At 34.8% G+C, this 12,407-nt stretch overlaps 2 protein-coding genes across 2 annotated transcripts in view; one reads left to right on the top strand and one right to left on the bottom strand.

Annotated features, from left to right (window-relative positions):
* Positions 1–799: 799 nt before the first annotated feature.
* On the top strand, positions 800–7,002 carry LOC144962988 (uncharacterized). Its single transcript, XM_078896500.1, has 10 exons — positions 800–1,007; positions 1,287–1,384; positions 1,882–2,199; positions 2,452–2,628; positions 3,025–3,342; positions 3,921–4,097; positions 4,490–4,807; positions 5,214–5,390; positions 5,782–6,099; positions 6,718–7,002. The coding sequence occupies exons 1-10, from the start codon at positions 963–965 to the stop codon at positions 6,911–6,913; spliced, it is 2,142 nt and encodes a 713-aa protein (XP_078752626.1). The 5' UTR covers positions 800–962; the 3' UTR covers positions 6,914–7,002.
* Positions 7,003–8,313: 1,311 nt separating this feature from the next.
* The window catches only part of LOC144962991 (beta-alanyl-dopamine/carcinine hydrolase-like), a 14,021-nt gene continuing 9,927 nt past the window's right edge, over positions 8,314–12,407 (bottom strand). The window contains exons 8-9 of the mRNA XM_078896503.1: positions 11,766–11,933; positions 8,314–10,568 (exon numbers count right to left, since the gene is read on the bottom strand). Coding sequence (XP_078752629.1) covers positions 10,341–10,568; positions 11,766–11,933 — 396 coding nt within the window. The 3' untranslated portion in view covers positions 8,314–10,340. The remainder of the gene's footprint in view (positions 10,569–11,765; positions 11,934–12,407) is intronic.

The following is a 12,407-nucleotide window of genomic DNA, read 5'->3' as shown; positions in this document are numbered from 1 at the left end:
TTATTATTATTATTATTATTATTATTATTATTATTATTATTAATATTATTATTACTATTATTATTATTAATATCATTATTATTAATATTATTATTAGTATTATTAGTATTATTATCATCATTATTAATATTATTAATAGTATTATTATTATTATTATTATTATTATTATTTATTATTATTATTATTATTATTATTATATTACTATTATCATTGCTATTATTATTATTATTATTATCTTTATTATTATTACTATAATTATTATTAGTAGTACTATCATTATTATTATCATTATTATTATTATTATTATTATTATTATTATTATTAATAATAATAATATTATTATTATTATAAACTATTATTGTTATTTTTATTATTATTATTAATATTATAATAATAATAATAATAATAATAATAATAATAATAATTATTATTATTATTATTATTATTATTATTATTATTATCATTATTATTATTATTATTATTATTATTATTATTATTATTATTAATTTCATTATTATTATTATTATCATCATCATCATCATCATCATCATCATCATCATCATCATCATCATCATCATCATCACTATCCTTAATCTTGACATAAGGAATCATAAAATAATCGAGTTAATATTCATACATTAAGCATGAATTGATTGAATACTTTCCTAAAGGATAAAGACACATCGGATGCCATTCTTATCTTGTGTCTCACGTACCAGGATGCATTTGGAAAAGCTAACTATTATAATTTCATGTAACATAACTAACTATAGCTATCTAAATCAATTTAGGTCACACGCATTGGAGAAAAACAAAAGACGTCATTTTTAACACATCTGTCAATCTCTCAAGGATCCAGGATAGAAATTGATTCTATATAATGTTTGGTATTCTGTCTGTCAAATCAACCCCTCGATCTTGACGAAAATTATTCATCAATTACCGGGACAAAATACTTCAAAATGAAACTTTTGATCATATTCATATGCTGCTTTGCCATATCTTTGGTATGTAAACTTTGACATTGTTCACAATTGTAATTTAGAATTTAAGTTTCATCTTGCATTCCAGACACTGTCAAAATAAAGTTTTAGGTAGAATTTAACGAGAAATGAATACGTGATAAAACATTAAACATCATCCAAACGATTAGTAAAGTAAATAAGCACAACTTCCATTCGGGAGACTTCATGATTCAACCTTAAAATGTTTCCCTTTGTTTCAATGAAATTTAATATTAAAACTAACTTTTATTACTAATAAATTCTCTGATTTTATCCAAAAAGGCACGTTTTACCGAAAAACATGACACTCACAAGCATGGTGGACGAACACATGGCGGAGGCGGAATAAAGGGTACTCATAGTCACTCTCGTCATGGAAGGTAAGGGAAAGATATCAAGTCTAACAAATAATTGCAAAGAATACAAATTACTTCAACACCATTTCATGACTGTCAATATTATTCCAGCCACTTCGAATATAATGATATTAATTGGAAAGAAATATATCTGTATCGTACCGTTCTAGTGATAGCGCACCAATCAGAAACAAAGTCGACATGCATCGATAGTTTTAAAGAATATTTTTGAATGTATTGACTTAATGTAAAACACGATAAGTGAAAAAAAATATATGGGCATTCTTAAAAGCAAAGACATTGGTATCCTGATTTGGATAGAGTAATGTTCTACTACTTACCTCTGCTATTTGAAGACCTGTCTTTTCATCTTCATGAATATTAACATGACAAACTAATTAGAAATGGCAGCTTAAAATCTCGATGAGGAAATATTATGGATACAAATTTCATTTACTCTAATCACACTACAACATCTTTTAATAATAGAATAATCTACGCTTGCCCTCCTCCCAAAACAGCAATTTCGGCAAAAGAAGTACAACAGTAGAAGGACACGCTAACAAAGACCGGAGTGGAACTCATGTGGGTGGAAGTGTTACTCACAATTCAGGTGGAAATTCTGTCGGGGCCCACGTCGATCACAGCAGACCTGGTGGTACCAGCTATGGGGTCCATGCAAGTCATACCTGGTCTCACCAAGGTGGAAGCAAGACGACTCTCTCTGGAGGATTCGACCATAATTCTAGAGGAGGTAACAGTGGTGGATTTACTGTCACTCACACGTTTGGGAAACGGCTGGCAGAGTTAGAGGAGGCAATCAAGGAAATGCAGAGAAGGTGGGTATTGCTTTCAAAAATTAATGCATCGTTTACCACGCACTGAATAAGTCACATTGATAAATTATAGCAATGTGACGTGCAGCATCACTGTAATGCATGTATGAAGATAATTGCAAATTCTAAACATGTCTTTAGTTATTTTTATCTTCCATAACCATAAGTAATAACCATCTTCAAGCACAAAACTAATAACACTAACTGATTTTTTCATTCAAAATAATGTAGCTTTCATCTACATATTTTCTTCAGAGAAACAACCGTGAACGGTCACGCCGAGAAAGACAGCAATGGCGGATCACACGTGGGAGGTGGAGTAGAACACACATCTAAGGACGGAAACACTAAAGCAGAAGGTCACGTTGAACACAGCAGTACTGGAGGAACCAGTTATGGAGGAAGCTTTAGTCACACTTTCGGGGGGAAACGGTGAGAATTCAATAATTTAAGGTTGAAAGAATGATTAAGAACTTACATTGTAGGGATTCGTTTTTAACATCAACGCTTAGTATATGAGAAGATTAAACGAAAGCGTCTATTTGTGCAATCACGTTAATGTAGAACTACAGCTTTGCAAAACATCCTACTGCAGTGGTCACAAAATTTGTGTAGCCCTATATACAATACTTGTCGATAAAAAACGTATTTATTGATTTTCTATGTTCAACACGTGACATTTCCCGCCACAGATTTTGCTCAAAGCCTTGAAATTAGGTAATTGTAATTGTATTCAATGAATATGAACATTCCTCGATTACCATTTTTATTATCTCTTTGATAATAAGTATTTTTCCAATTATCTACCTTTGTCTCTTTCCAAAACAGGGAAGTCAACAAAAGAAGTACAACAGTAGAAGGACACGCTAACAAAGACAGGAGTGGAACTCATGTGGGTGGAAGTGTTACTCACAATTCAGGTGGAAATTCTGTCGGGGCCCACGTCGATCACAGCAGACCTGGTGGTACCAGCTATGGGGTCCATGCAAGTCATACCTGGTCTCACCAAGGTGGAAGCAAGACTACTGTGTCTGGAGGATTCGACCATAATTCTAGAGGAGGTAACAGTGGTGGACTTACTGTCACTCATACGTTTGGGAAACGGCTGGCTGAGTTAGAGGAGGCAATCAAGGAAATGCAGAGAAGGTGGGTATTGCTTTCAAATAATAATGCATCAGTTACCAGGTGTTAAATCTGAGTTGCAAAATTTATTTGCGTTTGTTTATTCTCCATTGTCTTTATAAAATGGGACTATTCCAATAATTTTTTTCTAACACAAATACACGACAGTTTAGTTCTTTATATTCCCCATTATGATTTTTGTCTCTTTTTATTGCGCAACATTTTATTGTTGAGATAAAAGTGCGCTTAATAAGTAATTTAAAAAATGCGATTGTTCCTGTATGTGTATGTGTGTGTGTGTGTGTGTGTGTGTATGTGTGTGTGCATGTGTTGGTGTGTGTTTGTTTGGGGTATTACATTTTTTGGGGGTGGGGGTAGAGTCTTTTGCTGTTTTTGGGTTGCTGGTATTTTTTTTCTTCTTGTTTGGGTAATTTTGTTTTTGTTGTTGGCGAGGGGTTTTGTGTCATTTTTGGGGAGCTCTTTTTGGGGTTTTCTTTTTAATGATTTCGATGTTTTATGATTCAAAGTAATTGCCATTATCCACCACAAAACTGATTTTGTCATTCAAACTAATGCAGCTTTCGTCTACATCTTTCCTTCAGAGAAACAACCGTGAACGGTCACGCCGAGAAAGACAGCAATGGCGGATCACACGTGGGAGGTGGAGTAGAACACACATCTAAGGACGGAAACACTAAAGCAGAAGGTCACGTTGAACACAGCAGTACTGGAGGAACTAGTTATGGAGGAAGCTTTAGTCACACTTTCGGGGGGAAACGGTGAGAATTCAATAATTTAAGGTTGAAAAAATGTTTAAGAACTTACATTGTAGGGATTTGTTTTTAACATCAAAGGTTAGTATACGAGAAGATTAAACGAAAGTGTCTGTTTATGCCATCACGTTAAGGTAGAATTACAGCTATGCAAAACATCCTACTGCAGTGGTCACAAAATTGGTGGATATACAATACTTGTCGATAAAGAACTTATTTATTGATTATCTATGTTCAACACAGGACATTTCCCGTCACAGATTTTGCTCAAAACCTTGAAATTAGGTAATTGTAATTGTATTTAATGAATATGAACATTCCTCGATTACCATTTTTTATTATCTCTTTGATAGTAAGCATTTTTCCAATTTATCTACCTTTGTCTCTTTCCAAAACAGGGAGGTCAACAAAAGAAGTACAACAGTAGAAGGACACGCTAACAAAGACAGGAGTGGAACTCATGTGGGTGGAAGTGTTACTCACAATTCAGGTGGAAATTCTGTCGGGGCCCACGTCGATCACAGCAGACCTGGTGGTACCAGCTATGGGGTCCACGCAAGTCATACCTGGTCTCACCAAGGTGGAAGCAAGACTACTGTGTCTGGAGGATTCGACCATAATTCTAGAGGAGGTAACAGTGGTGGACTTACTGTCACTCATACGTTTGGGAAACGGCTGGCTGAGTTAGAGGAGGCAATCAAGGAAATGCAGAGAAGGTGGGTATTGCTTTCAAAAATTAATGCATCGTTTACCACGCATTGAAAAAGCCACATTGATAAATTAAATTAATGTGACGTGCAGCATCACTGTAATGCAGTCACTTAAAAGTAATTAGGTTTAGAACAAAATGGACATTAATAATAGTTGGAACGGTAAACAATTCAAAGTCTTCTTATTGAAAAGATATGTGGTAAATATTTTCATTTTTTGGTTGTTGACAATTTAGACAATTAAATTATCAGGCAGTCTGACATATATCCACAAAAGTGAAGATAATTGCATATTCTAAACATGTCTTTAGTTATTTTTATCTTCCATAACAAAAAGCAATAACCGTCTTCAAGCACAAACCTGATTTTGTCATTCAAAATAATGCAGCTTTCATCTACATCTTTTCTTCAGAGAAACAACCGTGAACGGTCACGCCGAGAAAGACAGCAATGGCGGATCACACGTGGGAGGTGGAGTTGAACACACATCTAAGGACGGAAACACTAAAGCAGAAGGTCACGTTGAACACAGCAGTACTGGAGGAACCAGTTATGGAGGAAGCTTTAGTCACACTTTCGGGGGGAAACGGTGAGAATTCAATAATTGAAGGTTGAAAGAATGATTAAGAACTTACATTGTAGGGATTTGTTTTTAACATCAAAGCTTAGTAAATGAGAAGATTAAACGAAAGCGTCTATTTGTGCCATCACGTTGAGGTAGAATTACAGCTTTGCAAAACATCCAACTGCAGTGGTCACAAAATTGGTGGATATACAATACTTGTCGATAAAGAACTTATTTATTGATTTTCTATGTTCAACACCGGACATTTCCCACCGCAAGATTTTGCTCAAAGCCTTGAAATTAGGTAATTGTAATCGTATTCAATGAATATGAACATTCCTCGATTACCATTTTTATTATCTCTTTGATAGTAAGTATTTTTCCAATTATCTACCTTTGTCTCTTTCCAAAACAGGGAGGTCAACAAAAGAAGTACAACAGTAGAAGGACACGCTAACAAAGACAGGAGTGGAACTCATGTGGGTGGAAGTGTTACTCACAATTCAGGTGGAAATTCTGTCGGGGCCCACGTCGATCACAGCAGACCTGGTGGTACCAGCTATGGGGTCCACGCAAGTCATACCTGGTCTCACCAAGGTGGAAGCAAGACTACTATCTCTGGAGGATTCGACCATAATTCTAGAGGAGGTAACAGTGGTGGACTTACTGTCACTCACACGTTTGGGAAACGGCTGGCTGAGATAGAGGAGGCAGTCAAGGAAATGCAGAGAAGGTGGGTATTGCTTTCAAATAATAAAGCATCAGTTACCAGGTGTTAAATCTGAGTTGCAAAATTTATTTGTGTTTGTTTATTCTCCATGGGACTATTCCAATAATTTTTATCTAACACAAATACACGACAGTTTAGTTCTTTTTATACCCCATCATGATTTTGTCTTTTTTTTTTTTTTTGCCAATATTTTATTGTTGAGATAAAGTTGCGCTTAATAAGTAATTTTTAAAATGCGATTGTTGCTGTGTATGTGTGTGTGTGTGTGTGTGTTTGTGTGTGTGTGTGTGTGTTTGGGGTATTAATTTTTCTTCGGTGGGGGGGAGGGGGAAATTCCTTAGTTGTTTTTTTTTTGTTGTTGTTGTTTTGTTTTTTTGTTTTTGTTTTTGTTTTTTGTTTTTTTTTTTTTTGGGGGGGGGGGGTTCTTTGTTTCTTCTTTATTTGGTTATTTTTGTTATTGTTGTAGGGGAGGGGGTTTTGTGTCATTTTTGGGGAGCTCTTTTGGGGATTTTCTCTGAAATGGTTTTGATGATCTATGATTTAAAGTAATAGCCATCTTCAAGCACAAAACTGATTTTGTCATTGAAAATAATGCAGCTTTCATTTCCATCTATTCTTCAGACAGACAACCGTTCACGGTCACGCCGAGAAAGACAGCAATGGCGGATCACACGTGGGAGGTGGAGTAGAACACACGTCTAAGGACGGAAACACTAAAGCAGAAGGCCATGTTGAACACAGCAGTACTGGAGGAACTAGTTATGGAGGAAGCTTTAGTCACACTTTCGGGGGGAAACGGTCATCACGCCAGGCATAATTCGTAATTTGTTTTTTTTTAGTAATGTGAGCAAACGTTTATGTGCAATATAATGACTATTTTTAAATAAACATGTAAATTACCTTTTAGTGTTGCTCTCAGATTTAATTGTTTGGATTATGCTCAGCTGATCTTTTACTATTTGACTTCCGGTAAAACATATTTCTATTTGATGCCAAATACATGTAAAAGTTACATTCTGCACACCCAAAAAATGTCTTCAAAATTGCTCAAGCCGTGCCGAAGGCCTTTCTAAATCTTTGCTGTCTTCGGAGGCGGTCGTGAAAATATTATATTAACAATTATAGAACACATTTACATTGCGTTTACATGCTCAGTGAACTTTACAATTTTTCACCAATTGCCCTAGCAGACTTAAAAGAATCCATTTCCATTTCATACGGTACAAGTCGTCTTATAAGCGTTTTTCATTTATGTATATATTTATTTTGACTATCAACGTTGTTTTCATCTGTGGTTAGCCCCGACACTGTACTCTACTCTTATGTTTACAATGCGCTTCTCTTTCAAGATTATTATCACACGAATGTCTACAGTAATTCGTTAACAGTGAAAGGGTGAACAGTGTCACACATGATGGATATTCTATGAATTAGTTTTATATTGTGCGGCTATCTGGTCTAGTGGTATGATATTCTCCTTTAGATCCGAAGGTCCAGAGTTCGAGTCCCGCTTTCAGTGGCGCATAGTTGAGTCCTTGGAAAAAGATCTTTACTTACATTCTCTCACCGTGCTCAAGTGTAAAACGAGTACCTGGTCGTTTACTGTGTCGTCTCTGTTGGAAAAAATTGTAATATCGTCAAACATCCTCTTGTCTCGTCCGACAAGTTAAATAACGCTGTTGGCTAGGGATCCCATGTAATGCGCTTTGACCACGTTAAGTGGATAGTGCGCTATATAAATGCTGCGTCTTTGGGGGGGGGGGGTATTTCCGACTGTGATTCTATGTTAAGGAAATATTTTCCGTGTGAAGAAAGAGCCTTATTATAAATCAGTACACTCAATGAAATTACCAGTCCGTTTTAGCGATTTGACCTGAGGGTGGTGAGGGGCGCATAACAATTACTGATTTTGATAGAAGATATCTTCTTGTGGAAATGAATCATTAAGATCGCTTTGCAATTCTCTCTTTCCCCCCCCCCCCTCTCTCTCTCTCTCTCTCTCTCTCTCTCTCTCTCTCTTTCTCTCTCTTTCTCTCTCTCTTACACACACACACACACACACACACACACACACACAATCCCCGCTATAATACAGAGGCCATGTACAGTGTGTCCTCAACACCAAATCACTTTCTTCTTTTTAGTTCTTCTTTCCCTCATCTTTTTTCGAGTACCTTTATTAGGCAGCCAATTGGAATGACAAAAACAAATGCATCAAATTGTTCAATAATTTATTCATATGGCACAACACTTCCTGAATACAAGGGTACTAAGTAATTCAATTAGCCATAATCTGAATAATTGTATTTCAATTATAAAACTCCATGTGCGTTAATTTATTGTGAAATTTTATAAGACACTTGAAATGTACTACATTTGAGGTAATGTATGAGCCAATGATTACTTCTAATGTGAAATCGATCAAGAACCGTATGTTCGCCCTACGCATTAGGTTTAAACAATATTCAACATGTGGATTATCATGATGATTAGTTTTGACAGTTAGGAAAACATCACAATAGCGACACCAAGAAATTGCCAGTGAAATAAAAATTAAAAGATTTGATAGTGAATTTAATAATAACAATAATTATAATAGAACATATTTATATATCGCCAATCCCACGTTGCCGCAGCTCAAGGCGCACATTGACAGGAAAGGAAATCATACATGCTACATATAACAATTACACTTCTCAGATATTAAGGACTATCTATAAACATACAGTTCCATTCATAACATTATTAAGACAAAGAAGAATTCATCAGGTGTGTTTTAGGCACTTTTGAATGTCATTTCGGACGAAAACACGCTATTTCTAGCATCTATTGGCAGTGAATTCCACACATTGGGGGGTGGGGAAGGGAGGGGCATGAGAAAATGCCCTATCAGAAAATGTTTTCGAGCCTTTTTTAGGTACACGAAGAAGGAGTTGATTTCTTGATCTTAGGAATCGAGGAGGATCATAACGACACAAAAGATCTGATAGATAGGATGGTGTCCTTTGGTTAAAATATTTAAAACATAAATGCAATTTTGTATATAACTCTCTGCTCGACAGGCAACCAGTGTAGTGTCAAAAACAGCATTGTATAACGTGATCATTCTTCCTCTTTTTCATAATTATTTTGGCAGAATGAATCTGTATGCGCTGGAACCTGTTTAGCAGATAGCTGGGAATGTTGTACATTAAAGCATTGCAATAATCAATCCTAGAAAATATAAAGGATGAAACAAGTGTTTGAATAGAGTTTTGATCTAAAAATTTCAAAGTACAAAGTTTTACATATGCGTCAATGTGAGGCCTCATGGTGAACATGGAGTCATAAAATAGTTCTAAGTTCTTAGCTTTGTCCGTAAAATAAACTTTTTCGTTTTCAATTACCAGAAAAGAAAGTTTCATAAAATTGAAGATATTTTTTGGGTCGTAATATAGAATTTCTGTCTTTTCTTGGTTAATTTTTAATTTATCTATGACCATCCACTTCTTAACATTATTCAAACAGTTCTCCATTGCTTGAACCAATAGGCTCACATCAGACGGCTTACACGATTTATAAAGCTGAGTATCATCAACGTACATATGGAAATTAATGTCATACCTTCTATGAATATCGCCGATACATTATATTTACCAGTAACTATATATATATATATATATATATATATATATATATATATATATATAGAGAGAGAGAGAGAGAGAGAGAGAGAGAGAGAGAGAGAGAGAGAGAGAGAGAGAGAGAGAGAGAGAGAGAGAGAGAGAGAGAGAAAGACTGGTTGAAGTCTTTTTTAAATATGCATTGAATATTTTCTCGTTCTTTTGGCGTTTTTTTTTTAATGCTAGGCTATACCTATAAGATACAATGCCATCGTTTCATAAAGACGTGTAGCTTATTTACAAGTTGGGCAACGCAAATTGTTATGGTCTTATTATTGTAATGGAAATGCCCTGGAGCAAACACAAATATTTTCACATCACGGCAACGTTAAAACAAACACATACGTGTGTTCGGCTATCAGACAACTAAATATAGACACGTAGAGGCATATGAGTTGTTTTTTTTTATATATTTGGATATGAGCATAGTAATAAAAATAAAGAATGCCAGTTTTACAGTTTAAAAGATCATTTTTCAAAACCAGTAAACTGCATTTTCAGATTTGAAGTACCTAACCCAGCTGAAACTGTTAACTAATGTTTTATAGATTTCTGTACATTTTGTAAACATTTCAAATTAGATTAGTTATTTTCCTCCATAATTTGGAAAGAGAACGAGGGTTTGAAGTCCTGTCTGATTGGGTTTCCATGGTAAAATTCCACACGGTTCTCAAGAATATCGCATACTGATGTGAAAGTTGTTGAACTTTCTACTGTTGTTTTGTCTGCCACACGAAAAATTGGATATTCTTGGTTGGTAGTATCCCCCAAAATAGTCAATGCATCCTTTTTTGTTCTTGGTGGATTCATCTGTTGAATATATTTCGAATAGATAGAGATATATAATATATATATATATATATATATATATATATATATATATATATATATATATATATATATATATATATATATATTTCTTTTTTAATATCGTTTTCAAAACAAACAAAAAAAGAAAAGAAAAAAAAGGGAAAGCAAAACTGTATAAAATTGCACTCAATCAACTGAAGTTTAACATGTTTAAAACATTTTAAACGTTTAATCCATTGCCTATTTAAACGAAAAATTGAGAGAATATGACTTTTTTTTAATAAAGCTAAATTGAATAACGTCAATTTGCTTCATTAAACATCGGCTAAAAATTGAAGAAAATATATGATCCAATAATACTTGAGGAACAGACCAGAGTAACCCAATGTATATAATTCAAATCACGCTCCCGACTTGTTTGCTTTCCTCTTACTTTATATTTGATTAAGAATTTGGATATTGCAATCTACTTTGGCCTTGTGCATAGCAGCCTATTTCGTGGCCCTTTGATTTGTTTTAATCATTCAGCACCGCGACCCAAAGAGAGGAAAGTAATGCTATGCGTGGATCAAAAATACTCATAGCATCCACCTGTCGGATTTAACGTAACGACATATAAAGCAATGTGTAATCTTATACGTTGATAGTTAATTGATCGAATTTATTGAGTACTAATCATTAGGATGGCTGTCTAAAAGCAATAATGAAAACTGAGTGACGTCAATTTCATTCCATCTATAGAAAATGGAGACGTGGAAGAGAAGTTGGGTCAAAAGAAGTTGATATAAGTGAAAATAGATAAAAGCATTATCTGAAATCTAGATACCTACTTTCGGCCTGAAAAGCTAGTCGGGATTCAAAACATACAAAAGACGTTTACCACAAATCTAAATCATTGAAATCAAGTATACTGCCAAACTAAGAAAACCTGACGCATTCAATGGACGAATGATTACAGGAAAATATAAAACCTCTCAAAATTCTTTATAAAATGTCATGTTGAGCCTTAAGTCTATGGGAATCTTTTCCCGGCCATGACTAAATGGCACAACTATCCATTAGCTTGATGGAAGAGTCAGAAGAAAAAAATACCTTGACTGAGCCTAAACCTGAAAACAGACTCTCTGATTGTGAGTCGAGTGGTCTTCCAGTAGAACTACCGGGACTCGAATTATGATTACAGGATGAATGGTTTACCTCGTGGGCTCTTTTTCTTCTGGAAAGGGAACTGTTGTTAGGTATCTCCGATACATCAGTGAGGAGCTCCATACAATTTACGTGAAAATAGTGACATGGTTTAGATTCATCTGGCTCCTCGTCAAGAGTCTGAACCTCAACTTTTGATTCACCTGCTTGTGGTCCAATCTGCAGGAAATAAACAATAACATGGAGAAAAAAAATTATTTCATATCGTATGACAGTGGGATAAAAATATAGTCTAATACGGATATGAATACTTTAGGAGCTTCAATATCTATCGCGCTGATATTTATTCCTGTTACTATAGCGTTTAACGGACAGTCATCATTGTTTCTTACAAAGTCCTAGCTACTAATTCGCTGGGTGGGAAGAATAGTCAGAAAAGTGGAGCTCAACTCAACATGGGATCAAAACCGGTCCCATTGGTTGCGAGGCTTGTGCTCTACCTAATGAGCTATTAGGACTGATGATGTATTATTCGTAATTCACATTGATTATAAATAGTTTACATCATTAAGCTTTTTATTTTTGTTTTTTAGACAGTCATTTTGGTGATTAGTTCTCAATAAATTATATAAATTAGATTATAAACCTTCAAGGTCGCACATATCTTTGCGGTTTGGTATGTTATATCCAACT

The sequence above is a fragment of the Berghia stephanieae genome, chromosome 1 (assembly GCF_034508935.2).
Source record: "Berghia stephanieae isolate SIO BIC M18660-M18661 chromosome 1, UCSD_Bste_1.3, whole genome shotgun sequence".
NCBI lineage: Eukaryota > Metazoa > Mollusca > Gastropoda > Nudibranchia > Aeolidiidae > Berghia > Berghia stephanieae.
This window is presented reverse-complemented; position numbering and strand designations above follow the sequence as displayed.

What these genes read in the sequence shown, in the direction of transcription:
- LOC144962988 (XM_078896500.1), top strand. Translation starts at nt 963, where the DNA reads ATGAAACTTTTGATCATATTCATATGCTGCTTTGCCATATCTTTG. An exon ending in GCTGCTTTGCCATATCTTTG is followed by an intron (nt 1,008 to 1,286) that starts GTATGTAAACTT and finishes TTATCCAAAAAG; the next exon opens with GCACGTTTTACCGAAAAACA. An exon ending in CACACTTTCGGGGGGAAACG is followed by an intron (nt 4,098 to 4,489) that starts GTGAGAATTCAA and finishes TTTCCAAAACAG; the next exon opens with GGAGGTCAACAAAAGAAGTA.